The 23,307-nt window shown below is 37.4% G+C and overlaps 1 protein-coding gene across 3 annotated transcripts in view; it reads right to left on the bottom strand.

The window, feature by feature from the left end:
* Nucleotides 1-2,933: 2,933 nt before the first annotated feature.
* The window catches only part of Ccdc50 (coiled-coil domain containing 50), a 51,786-nt gene continuing 31,412 nt past the window's right edge, over nt 2,934-23,307 (bottom strand). For 2 of the 3 annotated variants that reach the window (XM_021209575.2, XM_029544402.1), the window contains exons 6-12: nt 19,329-19,853; nt 14,035-14,150; nt 13,292-13,336; nt 13,102-13,206; nt 11,312-11,388; nt 6,457-6,563; nt 2,934-4,728 (exon numbers count right to left, since the gene is read on the bottom strand). In XM_021209575.2, coding sequence (XP_021065234.1) covers nt 4,709-4,728; nt 6,457-6,563; nt 11,312-11,388; nt 13,102-13,206; nt 13,292-13,336; nt 14,035-14,150; nt 19,329-19,853 — 995 coding nt within the window. In that variant the 3' untranslated portion in view covers nt 2,934-4,708. The remainder of the gene's footprint in view (nt 4,729-6,456; nt 6,564-11,311; nt 11,389-13,101; nt 13,207-13,291; nt 13,337-14,034; nt 14,151-19,328; nt 19,854-23,307) is intronic. The other variant, XM_021209576.2, reaches the window with a different exon arrangement.

The raw sequence follows: 23,307 nt of genomic DNA, 5'->3' as shown, positions 1-23,307 counted from the left end.
TATATCCAAAGACTGTCACCCATTACTGCATAGCCTCACAATGCCTACTCTTTACTGTAGGCAATCCTTGCTGATTTGTTACTCAAACCTTTTTAATTTTTTCTCATCTTTATATTTGAATTTTACCAATAAAAACCTGGGCGATACAGTTACATAATCTTGCCCTGATCTAAAATGCTTAAGTCAGCATATTATGAAAAGTAACTTTTTAAAATGAGAAAAAAAAACACTTTTTTTTTAAATTTATAATACACAGAGGCATATGAAATCTATATGACCATATTAGTAGCAGTGTTCGGATTTATAAGGGCATAAAATGGCTTCTAGTGGCAAACACATGTGTAAATCAGTCACCTGCATGGCTGGACGTACTCATCTGTGTGCAGCCTAGAAAAGCTGTCCTTCTCTCTTCTCAACCATACCCACGTTTTACTGCTTAATTCTGTTAAAAGAAATAAACTAGAGCACTTTTCAGATCACGATTCCAAGTAATACATCCATTTGGAGTAGGGTTTTCTCTTGTGTTTATTAATGGTAAATAAGCTATTCTATACACAAAGGTCATTGTTAAAATTCTTAGAAATAATCTGAGTATTGTCACTGAACCAAAGAACCTTTAGAACATCTTTTGAAGTCACCATAAAAAAAAAAGTGGGGGAGGGGGACAAAAACCTCCCATCTGTTCAAAAAGTTAACAGTGGGTGAATACTCCAGCCAGGGAGTTCTCCCATAGCAGTGCTCTGGCCACGCCTCTGCTATCGGGGAACTGAGAAGATATTCCTATTAATGTTACAAGTCAACCAGAGCACAGCGGGAGAGGTTCAAGGCTCTGGGTGATGCTGCTGCTTGAAGCTCTTCTATGAATTGCATGCAAATGGAGAGCTGTCAAGCGCTCATGATACTAAGCACAATGGCCTAGGGTGGACTCAAACTAATTTAAGGCAAAACTGATCTCCACAGATGTTGCTGACATAAAGTGCAGGGCTCATCAGAAAAGTGACTGTAACAAATGCTTTCCTAGCTCTCTGCCTTCTTGGAGAGGCTACAATGAAACTTGAGCATTTCTGATGAGTTATAGCAGAAGTGACAAAGCTTTCAACTCTTCCCTTTAATTATCTTACATATCACCATGATAAAAACTAACCAACCAAACAAACAAACCTTCCATCATATATTCAGATAATACTGTTCCATGCAGCGTGGACAGGATACTCCACAGTAGGCTTCTGTCTGCCTGTATTGCCTTGTTACAGGGTGGGAAGAAGTAAGCATCCTGTCACCAGTCAGATAGAGATATGGCTCTAAAGCACACAGGCACCAACAGAGAGAGAGAGAGAGAAAGGGGCTGACTCTCCTGGGTCACTTCTCTGCAAAAACAGCATATGACAGACACATTACAGACTTCTATAAGTCAAAGGTCGGGTTTTGAATGTTGTAGGGACTGTTTAGTACAAGTGTCCTAAGAGACCATGGCACGGCGTTCACAGTGAAATCAAAGGGAACAATGTCTCCTTGTCAGTGTGACTTCAATGTCAGCGCTCCTTCCACAAACACCACCCTTCCCAAATGGAAGTAGCCATTTACTGCACACTCTATATCTCAGGCCTTCGAGTTATTTGTACATGGGCCTCATCCCTTCAATAGGCTGATGATCTCAGCCAATCAGAAGTTACCTTTTAAAGGAGAGTAACAGATCTTCATATTTCCCAAAGTGAGATTTATACAAAGGCATTACTCATAAGTCAAGGCTGTAAAATGTTAACCACTTATGTGGTAAACGGAATGCACCATATTACAATATGTTTTTTGTCTTTGTTTTTCTTTTAAATTTGGCACAAAGTAACTTAAGAGAAGCTCTGATAGTATTAAAGCATCCAGTGGACCACAGGTCACATAATTTAGACTGTTGCCTAGGTGCAGTGATCCAGGCCACTGTGAAGAGTTTTCTTTGGGCACATTTTTATGCATACCTCTCTTCCTAATTTAGATGTTTCTCAAGATAAGAAATACATAGTTTGGTTTCGAGTTCATTACTAACTGCCATTTGTCATAAAGTCACTTGACCCTATAGCATTTCAATGGCATGCAAAGCCACTTGTAAAAAAATCTCAATATTCTTTGAGCACAAAAGAAGCAATTTTTCTATTCTCCCAACAAGGCAATTATGACTAACAGTAGCTTGAATACTGGAATTAATTTTCTTTCAGGTCAGCATATTTAATCTGACTTTTATCTAGCTTCTTTTCTAGGATGGAAATGAGAGAGTGACACGTCAGTCTCATAATAAGGCTCCTTAGCATAGTGTGCTCATCCAGTAATTCTGCTGTTAACAGCACATGGCCTGCAGAGAAAACAAGTTGAGAAACAAAAGAGTTCCCAAAGCTAGAAGAATTATTCTTATGTTGACAGAAAAATATAATACTGTGTGGACCTCATAAGTTAAATTGCATGTGCTCAATAACAGGAACAAAATAAATGCTTTCATTTCTATATAAAAATTAAAAAGCAGAGACCACAGTGAAGACTGGCAGTTCAATAAGAGCTGTTAGTTGTTTCAATCATCTCAAAGATATACTATTTGACTGATAGCAAAAATTTTAAGTAAGAATAATTAATATTTTTCTATCTTCTCACTCATAATAATTATTGGTACTCTTAAAAAACTGTTCATTTTATAAAAATAAAATAAGACAAACAAAATATTTTAAAACTGTAGTCTTTAAAAAGAACTTAAAATGTAACAAATTTTCCAATACTGATGTTGAGCTAGCCATCACATAGGCTGCACTGCCTCTGGTCATCCAAGGTGACAGGTAAGACTCCAGCATTCTGGTTAAATGACTTGGCGTTTTTTTAAACTAAAACATGTACATTTTACAATAATAAATATGATTACGTGAAGTTCATCCAAAAAAAATGAAATACAGCTTTTAAAGTTAAAATGACCATTTCGTGAGATAGAAAAATAAATATTTATAAAACAAAAATATGGCAGATGTTGCCTGCTTTGCCTAATTATCAAACAAAAATGCAACTATATTTTTTTTCTTTAAAGTTACCTTTTCAAAATATCTTTAAAAAATATGAAGTAAAATCATAGGGCAAATAATGAAAGATATAGCATTAGGCTAAGCTGGGAGGACTAAGCTGCAGTATGGAAAGACTGTGTAGACTCTGGCTTAAGGCGGGGCTTTCCCTTTGCCTCCTTCAAGGAAGGAGAATCTCCTGCATGGATCTGCTGGCTGACCCTCAGGCCTGCAGTTCACTCCCTTGCATTTGCTCCCAGGGGCTACACTGTTGCGTCCCTGTCTCTCCAGATGACTGTTTGCCCACAGCTTCACTCTTAGCCACTTTTCACTCAAATTTCTATCAGGTGTTGTTTTATGAAACAAAAGATTGTTCTCAAAATTAGAGATCAAAATCTGTTGGGCGCAGCCTTCCAGAATCCTCCACAAGTTTAAGACAGTTTGGAAAGAGAAGGCAAACAGAAGGCAGGCAGTCCTTAAATTATTTCTCTCAGCAACCTGTTTTCCTCTTTTCTAAATAAACAGCCTACTGACATGACAGAAAATGTCAAATCCATACATTGAAAAGAACAGCAAGTCAAGCTGGGAAAATGGCAATCATATATAGGTTCAGCATGGCTGCCATTGATATTAAGTAAGTGGTATGGATGAATACACAACATTTTACAGAGGAGTTTAAAGGTCTTACAGAGAGAATACATGACCATCAGCATAGATGTATACACCTGGATAGTGACTTACTTCATCACGTTCAGCTTCACACTGAAAATTAATCTAATATTAAAGGTACATAAGACATCACTGCAAGGTTGCCAACCAAAACTGCTATATCCTGGGAGCAAGAGGCTGGATGTGCACAGCTAGGTGGACAATGATACCAAGTCCTATGGAAACTGTTCTAGTCCTTTGGCTCTATAATGAAGTTAGACAAGCAAGGCAATGCAAGGCTGTTTGTTCTTTAATTTTGAGTTGACGCCTCATGGACCTGAGAGAAAATATCAGACAATTAAGGTCTATACAAATTAACACATGATTCATTGCCTAATGGCATCAAAAAGACTTGGTCCTGAGGAAACAGCAGTACACGCAGTACACGAGTGAGGGTTACATGGCCATCCAGAGCCTCTACCAATCCATTTAGTCACAAAAACAGACCTCCACTACTCTGGGTATTTTCCCTATACTTTATTGTTGTGGTTTTACTTTTTCTGAAAAGGATAAAAAACAAAAGCTGTATCTTTCAAAATATCATAATAAACAGCAAAGCAGCAATTCCATATACTTTCTTAATACTTCATTGCATCCAAATGTTATGCTTTACTTGATAATGAATCCCTGTACACTTCTAATTGCTAAATAAACTCATTTCCCTAGATGCCAATATCCTATAACTAGCTACTGTCATTTTATAGAATTATTACATCCCAGGAAATATATCCACAGAAGTGATGGCCAATATTCAGAAGCTACATTTTCTTACACTGCCAAAGTGACCAAAAATAACCAAAATTTTAAAATGAAGTGAAGTACTTTTTTAGTTAAGAAAACACTTGTGAGTAACTCCCAGCAATGGCACACAGAAGGACAACGGTCAACGTGGAATGCATGTTGTATCTTTCAGTAATATGTGCTATAAGAAGTCCATTTTCGAGGCAGATCCCTTTTTGTTTGTTTGTTTTATTTTACTGCTTATTATGGAAGCCTAGGGAAAAGAGAAAAAGGAAAAAACAATTAAAATCCAGGTAATTGGGGAAGGAGAGGTATGTGAGACAGAAAAGAGAATTTAAAGCTGTCTTTACAGTTTTAATGTTGTCACAGTTTTTTTTTTTTGTTTGTTTTTTTTGTTTTTTCGAGACAGGATTTCTCTGTATAGCCCTGGCTGTCCTGGAACTCACTTTGTAGACCAGGCTGGCCTCAAACTCAGAAATTCGCCTGTCTCTGCCTCCCAAGTGCTGGGATTAAAGGCGTGCGCCACCACCGCCTGGCGTTGTCACAGATTTTTATGTTTTTGATTCTGCAAAATAAATACTTGGCAGTCAACATGTAAACATGAAGCTCTACATGAAGTCTGGATGGCTTCCTAACCCCACATGATTTCATGGAGATGGATAAGCCTTGAATCTGCTTTATTTTACTATGTAAAGATTTTCATTTGCAAGTTCTTGATGAAAATATTTTCAATTCACTATCTCCTTGCCCAAGATAATCTTCATTTCTATGTACTCTAAATGGCTATTCCTTGCAGTTTTAGAAATCTTTTGCTTACAAAATATTCATGTACAGAATCAGTTTGTCATTTTAATACTTTGCAGCAAATATATGGTGAGGACAGACAGACATATACTGTCCTCAAATAATATAAACTCAGGTTCAGAAGAAGCAAATCCAGATGCAGCTCTCCAGCTGCATCCGAGACAGTGACAGTATCAGTAAGTGAAAAAGAATGATAAAAGTCTCGCTTAAGAAATCTTCAAATAAGTCCAATCAAATGTTGAGACTTAATGCTTGTAACCTGTTTTGCAATCATCTTTCCTTTATTTCCCTACCTCCCAAGGTCTCACAGTCAGTCATGCTGACCTGGCGTTTCCTCTACTTCTCCCTCTGCTCATGGAGTACAGGAGTATAGTAACCTACAGAAGCTCCTTTCACAAGGCTTACTCTACAGGACTGACAATTCTGGACTAATTACTATCACTATTTTGTAGATAGGGAAGTTAAAAAAGAAACTACCTCACTATGTAACTTTGACAAGTGTGTGTGTGTGTGTGTGTGTGTGTGTGTGTGTGTACTAGAAAAGCAAATTCATCCAACTACCTTTCTGCTTAATCAACTATAGTTGTCACTTCTCTCATTTTCTTTACTGTACCAGTCATCTGTGAGGAAATGGGTGGTATGTATGTGTATACACTATTGATCTACTTCTTACCCTCAGGGATGGCCAGATATCATCCAACATTCTGGAAACAAGACTGTTTTAAGTTTTGAAACATTTCTTTGAAACATATGCATAGGCTATCTCTAATTTCTCACTACTAATTGCTTGACTATTGAATGGCAAGTGAGGTACCCTGAGTCGGAAAAGTCTACATCTGAAGTGTTTCAAAAGTCTGAAACTGAGGAACGTATTAGTACTGAAAAGCTTCAACCTTCAGATTTCAGTTGTTTCAACTATACAGATTATGCAGTCCAGTCTAAGTGGGACTGCAATTCCCTACAATAATGTGAAGAGAAAACACTAACTTCTCCTGGAGAAAAGTGTAAACACGTACAAAACCTTGCACTTAAAGTGATTTACTTTTGGCTTTCTTGTGCTTAATAACTGCTGAGCAGCAGATGGCTTACCTTTTCCACCCCATAGTTAAAGAACATTTCCTGTGATGACAGGAGGCTTGCAAAGAGGATCTCAGCTCGGTTACACAGACGCCCTTACCTTTCTGGGAGGACTCTGACTTTGGAAAATGACGTGTAGTACTATGCTGGTTTGGAAAATGGGTGGGGTCCATATCCTCAGGGCCCATCATGGTAGGTGGTGGTGGTCTGCAGGCAAACAGAATTTAAAGAACCTGAAATGTCTACCACCCTTCTAGCTCCCATTGAGCAGCACAGCAAAAGCCCTTCTGAAGAATCCAAGTGTCCAGTGCTTCAGAACACTCATTTGTTCCTGGATAGCTACATGTCTTTGAATAATAATTTATTTTTACTTCACTATTCTTGATGTGTATAAGTCTCTAAATTTTTCTCCAATATCTATTGAGTCATTGTTATGGAATCGTTATGTGAATGAGGTATAGTCTGCCCTTAATTTACTCCACCTTCCCAGGTTTTACCAAGGAAAGAAAGAAGTGAATAAATTAACAAAGAAAGTAAAGAAGAAAAAAAGAAGTCCGAAAGGACAGAGGCTAGCTACCAAGAATGGGAGGACTTTCATGAGCAATAGCAGTTCTTCACCCACTAGGTGGCAAAGTCCTCCTTAAAACACTTGCAACTTTCTATGCAAATCATTTAAAAGGTCTAATGTCAAAGAGAAAGAAAATGTCAAAAAGGAAAATTTTATTCTAAGTATTTATTAACTATTTAATATAGATGCATGCAAATATTTGGCATTGATGAAAATGGGAAGAAAAACCAGCATAATTCTTTGATTTTTCGAAGGTTAACTTACATTTTGAGTAAAACATGGAGCCTGTAAAGCTGTTATAGATTAGGTCTATAACAGTATTAGATGTTGAGGCTTGAAAAGTTCTAGTCAGTTTGGTACAAAACTGATTATGTAATCTCCAAATCAAAGCTAACACTGAATTTCTCTATTTGTCCTTAGCAGAAACCTCTTTCTGGGTATCTGAAAGGGTCAAATTGTATGTACAGCGAGAACTCTACATAGCTCAATTGACCTACAACGTAAGTCTGCGGGGTAGAATGGTTAGATGAGGTGAATGACTGATCCAACTGCATATACTTAAGCTTAGAGAGAAAACAGCTGTTAATGGAATCAAGCAGATTCCGGAAACAGTGCTCGGATCAATGCAGAGCTATGCATATGTGTGTATCCTTAGGAACAGCAGTACTTGCACGTATGACATGTTTCTATATAGTTTCAAATGGAAGCTGTAGGTCAAAAATCTATACTTTGTGCAGTCCAAAGCCAAAAGTGCAACATAGTCTGAGAACTAAGGGCCTGCTAGAGTCATCTGTCTATTCTTGTATCTCAAACATTCAAATGTCATTTGCAAATGCACTTTGATATTTTTATATTTTTGTTCATGCTATATGTATAAAAACACTTTAAGTACAGTTTACTTTCACTCCAAATCATGTGCTTGCAAATATTAAGTTTGTTGTTTGCTTCTTTTCTCAATGCTGACTGACAATCTTAACACCTTAGAAAGTAACACAAGGCTTGTTAGGAAGAACTGACACAAAACAAGTGACTTCAGGACATAGTTTCACAAGGTGGCAAAGGATGGCAGCCAAGACCAAAAGAGGGTGTGTTTATCACTGCAGCAGAGAATCCTCTTACTTTTTCATGAATTTCACCAGAGAGGCCTAAATCTGAAGAAAAGAACAGAGATGTCCAGGCAGGGACAAGCAATTCACTCCAAGACACACTCAGGTCTCAGGCTCAGTTGTTTTTAAATATTACATATTTATTTTTTAATTGAAGTAGAATTACATCGCTGTTCCCTTTTCTTTTTCATTCCTTCAGGCCTGACATGCCCTCTTGTCCCTCTAATTGATTTCTTTTGATTATATTTGTTACATATGTATATAACACATGCACATGAATGCAAAAACTCACACACATATGAAATACCTGTTGAGTCAATTTGTGTTGTGTGTATATTGTTTCAAGCTGACCAATGTGCACTGGACAACTGACAAGTTGGCCACTCTTGGAAAAAGTCAATTCTCCTGCTCCTTCTCCCAGCAGCCAATAGTTGCCTGCAGTTCTTTGTTTATGGGTGGAACTCAGCAAAATATCGCCTGCTACATTAACATACCCAATGCTATTCCTCTTGTTCAGACCTTGTTTTCATAGTCCTTTCTAGAGCAGACCATCACAGCAGACTTCCTCAGGCTATACAAGGAACATATCTAGATTTGCTGTTTCCTATGCTATTATATTGCAATGAGGATGACTGTTTCCAGGTGAGTAATATTTATCATTAAAGATGGGAAAACTCTTACAAATCAAGAATTTATTGTGTAGTTCTTGTGTTACAATTACCCACTTCCTTCTCTTAAAATTATAGTTTTAATTAGCAAGATTGCTAAATGTTCTTCAGAGTTCACTTCCAAAGTCAGTGGCTGGTTGCCTGCACCTGAGTCAGGCTAAGCAGCTCCTTAGGCTTCTTGTACCCAGTGCTTTTACCCATGTCACTTAACAAATCATCTAGTGACCTTGGTAATTATTGCAACAGCAAAGAAATGTTCATTCTTAGAGATGGTTCTTATCTTAGACCTAAGTATTAGGATGATCAAAAGATGACCAGTGCATATAAATACAGTTAATATTTATATGAATGTGCTAGAAAGGAAAGGAGACTTGTAAAAGTTTTAGACTTTTCTATAGTAAAACTCAAAAAGCAACTGACATTTTCAGTATAAAAGCCTGGAGCTGAAGTTTTGCTTTGTTTTTTTTTCTTCAGATAAGTTTTCTTCAGAAGTGGCTTAGAACACAACCTCCTCCTGCCTCAGCCTCACTAGGCAGAAGCATGCCCCTGAACTTTCTGACTTAGAATTAATACACATTATTGACTGATTCTTAATTTCCACAGACAAGAGGAAAGAACTTAACATAAAGTAAGAAATGGGGACTTTGACAGTGACTAGTCTAAGCTTCACATTGTTCTTTTCTTTTGGACTGATGCCACTGCTAAGCTGAAGTATTACACAGAATAACCATGCGAACTCATGTTTTGCTCTCTTTTATACTAACTCTGTCTATGCAAATGGTTACCTAACCTCTCCATCATACCTAAAAGTGAAAAGAGAAAACAGACACTGCAACAGGCACGCACTCACAAAGCTGGTAAGTAGGTTTTAAACTATGAACTAGTGTTTCAGAAAATCCTTATTCATTCATTTTCTCATATACACAATATTTTAGCAAACAATGTTTAAAATGAGTAATGCTTTCAGCATGAAGAAGACATACCGTTCTATGTGTGCCACTCTTCTCTAACTCCTAACAGCACGATAAAAGATCAGTTGATTGTTCATTTCAATATGCATAGGAATCTTCAGAGGATCTATTTATCTTCTGAGAATTTGTTTGTAATTTTAATTAACCATTACGAATAGTCATCCCAGAGAGTCCTATTTATCTTTTGTCGAAGATATTAATGTTCTAAGGATTTTCCTTTAGTAGTAGTAGTAATAATAATAATAATAATAATAATAATAATAATTCTTCTTCTTCTTCTTCTTCTTCTTCTTCTTCTTCTTCTTCTTCTTCTTCTTCTTCTTCTTCTTCTTCTTCTTTTACTTTACTTATTTACATTCCAAATGTTGCCCCCATTCCCTGCTCCCCTCCAAGAGTTCTCCCTCCTATCCACCCTACCCTTTGCCTCTGAGAGGGTGCTCCCCCACATACCCACCTTCTTCCACCCTCCACCCCCTTTCATCTCTCTTCCCTGAAACATCAAGTCTCTACAGGATTAGGTGTATCCTTTCACTGAGGTCAGACAAGGAGGTCCTCTGCTACATATGTGCCACAGGCCACAGACCAGACCACCCATGTATGCTCTTTGGATGTTGGTTTAGTCTCTGTGAGCTAGGTGTATTTAATGTTTCTATGTGTATGAGTATTTGCCTAAAAGTTCATGTGTGAACCACTTGCATACTTGGAGCTGTCTAAAGGTAGAACATAGCATCAGGTCCCCTGGAACTGAAGTTATAGATAATAGTGAGCAACTCCACAAAAGGAGGGGAACTGAACCCAGGTCCTCTGTGAGCCATCTCTCCAGCTCTGGTCCATTCTTTACAGTGAAAGTTTTCAATACACTTTCATCTAGGGGCTTGAAATGTACAAATCATAACTTAGTTATAGTCTGCCTCTTGCTAACTACCAAAGTTTCTTGTTCCTATTTAACTATAGATTATTCCCATGGATAGGACTTCCCCTATTCTCCTCCCCTGTTTTATCCATGCCATCCTTTTGTGTTTAAGCCCTCTCTTCATATTTTGATCAAACATTCTCGAAAACAATATAAATAATAAAGAAAATAGAACTTTCTTCTCCAGACTCAACTGTTGACTAGTAAAGGTGAAAAGACAGCAGTTCCTCAACATTGTGACTGTAAATCAGGAAGAACACTGAGCACAGTCAGCTACTTGTCACAGTGAGACTGAATCTGCAACAAAGCAATTAATTGTATACACACACACAACCACAGACAGACAAACACAGGTGTGCACCTAAATGCTCGTATCCAGTGAGCTATGTTCTCAGCCTCAGCAAACATTTAAAATCTGAGATTTTAATGTAGAAATTAGTTAATCCCATCTCTTTCTAGCTGAGGGTACAAATTCCTTATATGCCAAGAAACAGGCTCAACACAGGAATCTCTCCTTTTGTATCCCAGTGTCTATTATAAATATTCCTTACCTGATTATTGCCAATGTAAGATTCTGTGTAGGGTTTGAAAATAACCCTTTGACCCTTGAAACTAACAACTGCAGATTTTTAAAGCTTGCCACTGGAAGGACAGTCTTCTCAGACAACTGACATGTCCTCGCTAACCCAAAGCTAACTTCCTCATTCTCCTTTTCAGGAGTCATCTTACCGTGATGGTCTGTCAATCTTGGAACGGTGAGTTTCATCACCCTCTTTTGACTTTGAGTGGGCTGACTTTGCTTTTGACTGTGGACATAAAAACAAACAAACAAAAGGAAAGAAAAGTTTATAAAGCTTTCCTTCAGGGATTTCTGGATACATTTAGCTGAATAAAATATTTCTATATACAATTATTCAAGTCAAAAATTGAGACACAATGGTCTGGTACAAAATGGTCTGCTGGCTAATCAAATGAGTGGGTCACACAAACACACAGACACATGCACACGCACATGTGTGCAAATGCACGTACATTCAAACACAAACATACACACACACACAGAGACACCACACACACAGAAACAGACACACTGCGGACCTCACAGTCATGTGCAGACACAGTAAGTAACAAAGGTGCTGTACAGCTGCCTAGATCTAGAAAACAATGTGGATGAAATATGGATTTGAGCTCTAAAGCTCTTCTCTGTGTATCCAATTTAGGGCAAAAGTTTACCAGCCAGTCACTAAAACACATTTCAAGTAAATTTCTAAGAAAGTCTTTATACCAATAGCAGTTACAGAATCTAAAAACTGCAAAAGGGGGATACTTGCTAGTAAGATGGCCCTGTTCTTTGATTCATAAAAAGTAAAGTATCTTTTCTTGGTTAAAGAATCTAAGCATCTGTGGCCTCTTTTACGGAACAGAACATTTTAGGATGCTTAACCAAAATGAAATATGTTAGAACACATCCTGAATTGTAAAAATGAGTGGACTGAAGAAATATAATTAAAATTCAAATAATATTTCCATTTGTTTTAAGACCGGTGCTTAGCAACAAGTAAGGAAAAAGGGATAAGGGACATTATCAGCATAGTTTTGAGGTATTTTGCCTCACAACAATTACTGATGCTATGAGGTAGGACCAGACACCAAGATAAGGAATATGCAGGCAACAGTACAGAGATGACGCATGTCATGTGTCCACATTCTAGGCTCCATGTTCCTAAGCTAGTGCAAACTCTGCTTCCCAGGGCCTTACTGCCTGAACCCTCTTCCTCTGTATATGTTCGGCCACACTACTTGGCTTTGCATTTGTTTGCCGTCCATCATTTTTCTTACTCTAGTGACCCCTGCCTCTGCCTCTTGAGTATATTCTATCATTGTGCACCAGCACCACTGGTTGTCTTCCTCTCACAGTCAGGAAAAGAGACCTTTTCACACAAATACTAATTGTCAAATTTAACTTGCAACCAGTGTACACAACAATTAGATTAACTGACAGTAGAAAAATCATATGCAACAATGCAATCTGATTAACAAAGGAAAGGCTAATAGTTGCAGGTCCTGCGCAAGCACTGCTGTGCTAAGACATAAGCAGTTGGTGCTAGGGACATGCATTTACTTGTCAGTCACCATCTATGACACAAGAGAAAGGTGTCTGGAGGAGAGAAGGATGGTGCAGGCACACTGAGAGCGTAGAGCAAGTACAGGCCACTGGGGCAGCTCTGGCGGAAGAGGAACACAGTGCGTCCTTTTGTGATGTAATTAGATAAAATCAGATTCCTGAATCTGAGTCGGTCTGAAAATGATTAAAATGTGCTTTGCAAACTTAGCAGTATAAATTCAATGACATGTTTCATTGTGAAACAACCAAGACACATTACTCAAGCATGCAAGGCATGTATTTTTACACACCAAAATAGATTTCCAGACCTTATCCTGAAAGCAGAACCCCGTTTTCACTTCTCATTTTATTGCTGATTTAAAAATAAAGCAAAACAAAACAGCCCCCACATTACCTTGCACTCAGAGTCATGTTTCCTTTTGTCCAAAGATGACTTTTCTCGCTCTCTGGCTTTCTTGTAAGCTTTTTTTTCCTCAGCCATTAGAAGTCGAGCAATTTCCTAAGCAAGACACAGACAATGGCATTAATCCCAGACTTGAGGTGGTTTCTCACGATGCAGGGAAACCTTATTGATGGGAACTGACCTCATCCTGGGCAACCTGAGCTGCTCTCAAGTCCACATGAGTAGCCTGCGAATCAGAAACAACAAATAACTGGAATCTGTGCTGTCCATTTAAAATATCTTATACAAAATCAACTGGAATTGTAGTTGAATCCCTGAAGTTGTTGGCCAGAGGGTATACTTTCACCAGTCAGAATAAAAGGACTTCGCAACCTACTCAACAGAATATTTTTAGAAAACCACCAAAACATATTAATGCAAAAATCAGAATATGGAGTTCTGCTGCTAACGCTTTATCAATCCCCACAACCAGATGTAGAAGGCCTCCTTATGCACTACACTATACTCTTGTAGGCTAAGGTGAAGCTGCTTCCTGAAACTGCAGATAATGCCAAACCCTGTAAGGACTATTTTCCCAATGCAAACAAATTCAAATGGTTTAATTTACAAATCACTTACAGGAAAAGATCAATAATCCCAATAATGGAAGATGCCACTTTGAATAATGCACTCAAAGTATTTATTTTCAATATCAGATAACCAAAATTATAGAACTTAATCATGGGTAAAGGGGAGTATATTCTGTTCCACTTCCACTGGCTTGATTCTTCCCCCCTCTCCCCCCCCCCAGAAAAGATGCGAGTTATAGAGTTCCAGAGGGAACCATAATGCCAACAGTGGAACTCTATTGTGTTTATTATAAAACTGAATTATGCTTCAGCTCACACAGTCCTTTGTTTGAAGTTTTACCTAAAATGTACTCACCAAAAGTTCTTCCTCTTGCAATTTCCGGGCAATTTCAGCATCATACCACTCCTGGTCCCTGTGGCTCACTCGTGCTGGAGTAGAGACAGCTTCTTTTATTCCTCTTGGTTTCATTCCTAGAAAAAACTCAATTCAATGAGGTAACTGAGGCTGTTTTCTGAAAAGATGAAAATATTAGGAAAAAGACATTCTCCCTTAACATTTAATACTGAGGACACTGCCCCCCAGTGTGTAGATTGCACCATGGGGCACATCTGAAATAAATGTTTCCTGGGCATCAAATAGTCATATGCACAATTGAAACATTTTAACAAAGTTACTTTCCAAAATCTACATGGTAGAAACATTTCTCATATACTTTTTCAACATCAGAATGACAAAACAGGAACTAAAAAGAAAAACAAAGCCACTGAAGATGAGAATTCACAGAAAAGAAGGTTTCAGAATCAGAGTTTTAATATGGCTAAGTAAACAAATAGAACAGCTTCCTCTGGGTTCGTCTAGCCTGTACAACTTCCTGCAGAGCAGTCAGGGCCATTTACCAGTGTGGTGAAAACCTGTCAAAAATGGTCCTGCTCACCCTTTGTCTGATACAAAAAAAAAAATTGCTCTAGATCTTCTAGATCTTTCCCACAGCTTTGACCCATCTGCTAATGACATTACAAAATTGTAGGGAAAACAAAATATAGAGGATTTATCAGAAAATACAATGACCTTAGAATTGAGTCCTCTAGAGAAAAGGGCTGCCAATCATGCTTTGTTATTTTGCAATGTTATAGGAGCACACACCATTCTATATATTTCAAATTAGCTAAAAGTTAATGTCTTTTCAAAATTGTGGATACTTTCCTTTCCATGCTTTTATAAGTTACAATTAGTCAATAGGATAAATATATTGCCCTCAGAAATAACAAAACCTTTTAATGGAACCCATAGATCAGGTACCTAGTATAACCATCAGTAAATGAACACGAAGTGGACACCTAATTTATTCTAAAGAATTTTCTCTTTGCTCTACTGATCAGAGCCACCTGCACCTATGAGAACCACTTTTGAGTGCTTGAATATTAAGACACTGTCCCTAATACCATATATTCTACTTTGTGTAGGATGAGTGAGCCCTTGCCTTGGGCATATAATGTAGGTCTTTGTAATGGATTCTTATCTTCACGAAACATAGAATCACTGGCTTCGTGTATTATGTCATCAAAATAAGCACATATTAAAATAATGGCTAGCAAAAATACCTCGATAATTTGTCTCCAAATCTATTAACACATATATAAATGAAAATAAAAATAAATTAGAGAATCTGATTTATCTTATAAAATCTATTTTGTAGACAGTCTACTTACTTAACATTGTGGTAAATTTAAAATATAGACTCGTGTGTGTGTGCATCTTATCATAAACACAAAGAGAAAGCTTGTCTTTTTAAACTCACACTTTCAAGGACCTGACTACACAGATCACAACAAACCACCTCTAATGGTAGGTACTGAATCCTACACTGGTCTGTCCTGATTTACAACCCATTTCTGACTGGTTTGGGATAGTCTCAAGAATAGGTCATATGCAATTGGGTAAATACAATTCTCTGAATTATGATTTGCATGAGCATGTTTAGAAAGACATATCTGAGTAGGGCACCTGGGTAAAGTCTGAGAAGGATAATTGTTTCACCTCCCTCCTACAGAAGGGAGAAGTGTAGTGAGCAGCCTAAAGGCTCTCTGAGGATGACAGATTATGTCTGAGATCACAACTAATGAAACAGTACAGGTGCATACACTCAGTTTCAAAACAAGTAATATTTTCCACAAGTGGGTGCTTCTATTCTACGCAAAAAAAAAAATAAAAAAATAAAAAATAAAAAAATAACTGACAGTATTTCTCTTAAAATTCTAACAAAGATGTATTAAAATGAATACATCGTCTTACTAAGCGGACAGAATTATAAGATTATAACTACTATAAGTTTAAAAAGAATAAATGCAATTCTTTAACAGGAGTCACAATTTAAAGTAATAGCTCTCTCTTGCTCAACTACATAGGTGATGACAGTTGACTCACATCCCTGCACATCGCTGGCATTTGCAATTTTCATTTCTTAGAAACTTTCAAGTCTAAGACAGGTCAGGCCTCCCTAATACGGTATCCTACCCACCTGCCTGAAGTGACATAAATTTTCTAAGTATACAGTGGATTGGAAAGTAAGCATTATAAAAACAGAGGTAAGTGGAGATCTTGCCACTCTAAATAGAACCTGGGAACTACTTTTAAGTAGATGAGCCACACTAGTTTCCCCTTCTCTCTCTCCATCTCCCTCCTCCTTCCCTTATTTTTGTGTGGTACTGCAGATGATCTTGTTGGGCAAGTGCTCTACCCTAAGCAACACTTCCAGTTTCTAGACAGTCATCCTCATTTATTTTGCTTAACATCCCACCATCAGGGAACACAAAGACTTCCCAAAAGAAACACAAATGAACTAGTCTCTTTAAATAAAATGTAATACAGAAACATAAATGGAAGTGGAAAGATCACTGGATAGGTCTTGTTATGAAGTACTAGCTGTCCTAGAATTCATTACATAGACCAGGATTGCCTTCCAATCACAAAGAGCCCATTTTCTGTTTTCTGAGTACTGGAAATAGATAGAGGTGTGCACCACTACTGAGGCTGAAGAGAAATTCAAATACTATTGTTGAAGATAAATTTACACGAAGCAAACTAAAATATAACTGATTAGTTTTTTGGTATTGTGTAGTATGCATATTTTATAAGAAGCATTTGACATTTAGGGCACATTACAGTGTATCTGGGCAGGAATTTACAATAGTTAAGTACAGTATTTAAGGTTCTGGAAGGTGAGAATAGCTTGTGTAACCAATGAGCTGTCACAGATGTACAGCACAGTGAGCTCCTCTCAAAGTCAGACCCAGTTTAATTGTTTTAGAGAAAGTCAATCAATCCTTACTTTAATTTAGCAATTTCATTTTCATCTGATTTCTGCACACCTATTCTGCAAATGTTCTTGGACTCAATGTTGTCTGTCATCCTGCTAAGTTTATTCATCGTTTTCTGAAATAGAATCTGGCAAATCTAGCATATACCACATCTTTAAGAACGCTAGCTGTTTTTAACATCAAGAGCTGACACCAATACCTAATTATGATTTCTTAATGCATTCCCCTAACTACACCAAGAAGGTTCAAAAATCAAACCCCAACAGGACCTGGGAACCCTAAAGGTCTGAAGCTGGCTGAGTTTAAAGTGAAAAGCAGCCTGCAGTGCACACAATAACCCTTTTAGCTACGGCCACACTGTTCTCTAAACCCTGTGCTAACACAGCATACATTTACTTACAACTCTAGTACTAGAGACTCTAAGTCTGTGCTTAATTTCAGGTGCTCAAATCTGCTTGAAAACCCTAGCACATAAGTAAATGCACTAAAGGTTAATTGGCCTTTCAAGCGAGCACATTCATATTAGGTTCACAGAATCTGAACTTAGAGATCAATGGACTCACCATGTCTCTTCTATCCTACAAGTGTAATCTACAATAGTGTAACTTTCTTATAAGCCTACTTATGAACTGCAACATACTCTCTCTAGTTTCCAAGTACTTTGTTCATGCCTCCCTAACATGGTACATCAAATATAAAGATGTTTATGTACACATCCTTAAATATATCCATCTGCCTCTGAAGCTTACACACTGACATAAAACTCTAAGCAACAATATATATTGTATTCAGTATAGCTTCCTAAACTGCAATTTAAATTTTCTTATAACCAAGTCCTTTTAACATGAAATATGATAAGAAAAGCAAAAGAGTCTAATGAATAGGCAACCTAGAAACTAGTTTTTCAATCACAATTAAAGTTTGATTTGACCACGGCAGTTCTTCCTTCATTCTTCTGTTACAATAATCTTTCCATCCCTGTAAAACTTAGTAAACATTGACTGAAACTAGACTGGTGAATGTTACACCTACTAAAATTACGCACATCATGGTATCACAAGAAAAGCCTTCCTTCAGCATGTTCCAGGCAGCACAGAGTACACACCTACTGTATCCATGACGCACTACAGATCTAAGGACCAGAGGTGCCCAAAACTTAAAGAGTTATTTCCTATATATAACTAATTTCTTCTCTTTTAAAGTTTGGGCTTTTTAACTTTACTTTTTGCAGGTAAAAATATAGTATAAAAGTATACATGTGTATGGGTGTGTACTGTGTTTGTAATATGTGTGTGTGTGTATGTATGTATGTATGTATGTATGTACAGACTCCAGCAGTTATCAGGTATTTGTGGCTTTTGTTTGTTTGTCTTCTTGTTCTCCCTCTCAGTTTTATACCCTGAAGCTAGGCCTCTCACTAACCACTTCTGGCTAGGGTAGGTAGCTATCAAGCTAGGTAGCTTGTTCCAAGAATCCTCTCTTTCTCTTGAGTACAGGGATTGCAGGCAGCTGTTAAGGCCACCCGGCTTTTTTATGGATTCAAGAGATTTAAAGTCAGGTTTTCATACTCATGTAGGAAGTGCTTCGCCCACAGAGCAACTACCCAGCCCATCTCCTCATTTCTTTACAGGTATTGAAAGCTTGTATATCTTGGTACTCAGAACAACAATTGTATAGTTAAGAGTGCATATTCAAACAAAACTTAACCGAAAACAATGATTTTAAGCTTTTATTACATTATTCCTTCTAGGATTAAAAATCTTCCGAGCCCACCTAGAACTTTCCAGGGTTAGAAAGTACCCTGTGCTAGTTATGTCCTGCCCAAATGTCCGAGAGAGATGAACTGAATGTCCGCTCTTTGACACTACTCTAAAAAGACAGCCTAGATGACATCTCGCTCCCAGGTGAGATGATGAGAGACCAAGAGAATACAGTACTTCTAGTCCCGCTGGAACTACACTAGACAAACACAGATGTCAACTACAACCATACCTTCTCAGTTCATTTAAATAAAACCAAACAGTCAAGAAGTTTCAATGCAGAATGAGAGTATCTGATGCAAGGTTGTGGCAAACAATGACTAAGTCCTGGGATGGGAACTCTTCCAATGTGGCCCAGGAGAAGGCCCTAAGAATGCAGCATGCGCTTACTGGAGACAGTACAGGTCTTTCCTCCTTCCTACAGACGTAAGATCAATCAGACACCTCATATAGTATCACAAGATTCATTTTAAGGACAGAAGTTCAAAGTGAATAGAGATGAAGGTTGCTTAAGATGCTTATTAAACTGACTGGCTTTAGATACAGGACTTCCAACAGGGCAATCCATTACCTGCAACATGGTGATAGCGAAGTTCTTTATCTTCTGAGAAGGGAGAAGTCCTGGGCCTATGTCTCCTTTCTCTGTGGTCACCTTGCCCAGGGTCCCTCCCATATACAATTTCCTTATAGGGAAGTCCTGTTTTCTGTGAAGACTTGGGTGAAAGTCTGCCACGGTGATGAGACTGCTTTTCCCGACTCCGAGTTCCAGGGCTACAGTCAGCTTCCCAGTCTTCAGAGTCAGTGCTCAGAAATACCTCCCCGCTGATCTTGGGAAGTGGAGATTTCCGGAGCCTCTCCTGAAGAGATCGCTTTCTTTCCTGCTGCTCACAGGCAGTCTGGGAATCCTCCCTCCCTCTGCTCCAGCTAGCAGAAGGCAGGGATCTCTCTGATGGATGGCATTCTTCCAGATCTTCCAAGTTCTCCTGCTGATGCCTTGGTTTCTCCTTCTGCCTTACAGTCTTCCCATCGTTTTGGAGTCTACAAAACTTTGAGTGTCCAGAACCCAGTTCCCTGTCCCTCCTTGACCTTGACTGGTCTGAGTGGAGGTAAAGGGTATAAACATAAAAAAGGATAACTTAATGAGAGTATAAATTCATTACAAAGGGAGTTGGGACCCCATACTAATCTATATTTTAGGTGAATAAAATTGCTTTGAGACATTTACAAATTGAGATTTGGAGATGAATACTGGAATGGTCCATGCATACATAGCCAAAAGGTAAAAAGCAAAACATAAGTGAAATAATATGAATCTAAAAGAATCTGATCATGATTAAGAAGAGCTTAGCATGTTCATATTTGCCAATACCAAAATGATGGACAACAATTCTACTTTATAAAGCCATCGAGCAGCTGAAATAGGTGCTAACAGAGGCTGTGAAGTTTTGTAAAACAGTGGTTATATTGTGTTTTTAAATGGGGTGAGAACACATCATCACTGAAGTGAGAATAAAGAGAGAGAGAACAATGTTCCTGACTGCTGCTTAGATCAAAATGTCTCACTGCTCTCGGCCATGTGTCCAGAACAAGCATGCCCACACACTTCCAGAGCAGCCTACTACCACAGTTGAGTGGAGAAGGAGAACAAAGTGGAGGAAATTGTTAAGAAGTTAATGAGTTGTTATACTGAGCTAATTTTGTTCCTTATTTTAGTTGATTCTTAGCAAGGATAAAACTAAAAGAGGAATGCCATATGGCATACATGAGCAGGGGTCATCTTCCAAATATATTCCAAAACCACCCATACTATCTTCTACGTCTAAAAATAAAGTATAAGCTATAAATTCAAGTCCCTAGTTCAAAAAAGAAAACAGCCCACCATGTACATAGGGGCTTTTATAGGATACTATCAGGCCCAAGTATATTATAAAAACAAGAAAAGAAATTAATAAGCACTTTGCAAGGCCATAGTAATTTTAGCATTTCTAAAGCATTTAACAACAGTTCCAAAATAGTTCAAAAACAAATTCCTATTCCATGAAAAGATGTTCAGACAACTAAGCTGCTCCTTGCTATAATCAATCATTTGCTGAACTTGGAAACAGCTTACATGAGTAGGTGGACTTAAGGGGGTTTTGTTGGGCTGTGTTATTTGACTCTAACATAAAAAAAAAGATGTAAAAACACTGCTATTTATATAATGAAGGAAAGTCTTTACATAAATTTAATACTTATTTTCTCCAGAGTTCATAGTCAAATTTGTACTTGACATAAAAATAACTGAGATATAGCAGTTTCTACAGTAAAAACATCTGTTCTTTTGATGTCCATTAACTGTTTTCACAACAGATAAAGAATTGGCTACTCGAAAGAATGAATATAATTCTGACCAGCTATTCAACGATGCTCTCACTCAGAGAGGTGGTTTACAGTGTCTGTACCAGCTTGTTTAGGAAGTTGTGTGAGTGGAGTCCATCATTTAGCTCAGAGCAAAACCAAAGATTTTTGTTTGAACATGAACTTATGAGAGTATGATTTAGCTTTAATTTCTCCTGAACAGGGATTGATAGTAGCTGTCTTTTTCTGTAGTTTACCTAAGATAGCATCTTTCAATCTAGTGTAGGGGAAACCACAGTTGAGGATTCTACCCAAATCCTTTCCAACCCCTTCTGGTTGCAGAGAGTGATGTGGATGTTCTTGAGACCAAGTTATCCGGCAAATAATAATAATATCTTCATTGGCAATCTGTGTGTGGTGTGTATTGCGCACATACATATACACATATATACATTTTAAGTGTGTGCTTCTATGTTTCTCATTCAAAGGAAGTTTTTGTTTAAACAATATGCATATCCATATGTATGTATGTATGCATGTATATATGTATTTATGTAGTATATATGTATATTACACTTTAAATAAACTTTAAAAATTACAAGCTATTCATCAAAATCTCATTATTTGATCTTTTCAAAATCTTTGTAAGAAATATATATTTTATAATTTCATTTTATAAATAAGAAAAATGCCAGAAGTCAAACTACAAAATTTCCTAAGAAACTGAAATAATAATCTTCAGAGGTTATTGGTAGGTAAGAGACAATCACAAATATGAACATGATACAAAGCAAGTGACTCTGAAGAAAAACATAAATTTACAAATGAATAATTTGTGATATTTTTCTACAAACATCTCACAAATGTTTTGGATAATTTCAAATTTATAATCTATAGTTGATCATTTTTATGATTAAAGCTTATGTACAGCAAAAGCTGAAAGGGCAAACATATTGACACACTATGATTATTGCATAATTAAGGCAAAAAACAGATTTAAAAAAGACAAAAAGGCAGATCTAAGAATTGCTCAATTGATCGTGTGTGTTGGGAAAGAACCCTTACATAAGCATATAAGGAGTGCTTTGTAAAGATAAGGTGAACAGCAAACTCCCTATGGAATCCAACTTGGTCTACCTGAAATGCATATAAATGAGAACTCTAAAACAACCCACACTACAGCCGAGCTAAAGGAAATACCAGTGTCTATACAAGTTCAGAGGAGCCAACATTCGCCATTCCTTACCACTTCCAAATACCCTGAAACAAGCACGTATTCCACTCTCTACACGTTTATAAAAGTAAATAAAATAAATATAATTTTTGGGATCTTGAAAAGAAAAAAACAACAACAAAGAAACAAAAACAAGAAAACAAAACAAAACAAAAAAAATCAAAAACCACAAAATGTTTAAATAGTCTCCTATCATAAAGTCTGAGTACCAGCTCAAGTTAGTATTAGGGTTTAATACAATGACCTAAAATGGACATTTTAGTTGACTAATGTTATTCAGACTTTTGAAATAGAGGGGCCGAAAAGTTGACGCAAGTGGTAAAGAACATTCCTCCAGAGGACCTAGGTTTGATTCCCAGCACCCACAGGGTGGCTCAAAAATCATCCTTAAATCTTGTTCCAGGGATCTGGCGCCCTCTTCTGGCCTCCATGGGCACATGCAATGCACAGACATACTTGAAAGGAAAACACCCATACACATAAAATAAAATTTAAAAATTTGAGTAATTTTTCTTATATTGGACACGCTTTGAAAGCAAATTTAAAAATTAAAAAAAAAGCCACCGCCACTAAAATTCTACATTTTTAAGATTTGATTTCATACTAGAGAACAATAAATAAAACTTTATATCTCCTGGAACCTATTATATAAAACACTGGTAATAATTTTCCTTTCTTTGTGTAAGATGCAATATACAATGTCAGAAGAAAAATGAGTATAATAAAGATAGGAATTTAAAAAACAAAAGAGTTGAGCTTATGGAGGAGGAAATCAAAATCAAGTTACTTTCCAAACAGGCCAGAGAGGTGACTGCTAATTACAGTCTTGTTAGGGAAAAATGGGGAGGGGACAGCTGGGCAGTATGATTCTCAAACTACAATAATACACACACACACACACACACACACACGCTCCCTTCTGCTTATTAAAGGCAAAAGCACACTTACTTTTATGTGATAGAATTCTTTAAAAGCAGCT

The sequence above is a fragment of the Mus pahari genome, chromosome 12 (assembly GCF_900095145.1).
Source record: "Mus pahari chromosome 12, PAHARI_EIJ_v1.1, whole genome shotgun sequence".
Taxonomy (NCBI): Eukaryota; Metazoa; Chordata; class Mammalia; order Rodentia; family Muridae; genus Mus; species Mus pahari.
This window is presented reverse-complemented; position numbering and strand designations above follow the sequence as displayed.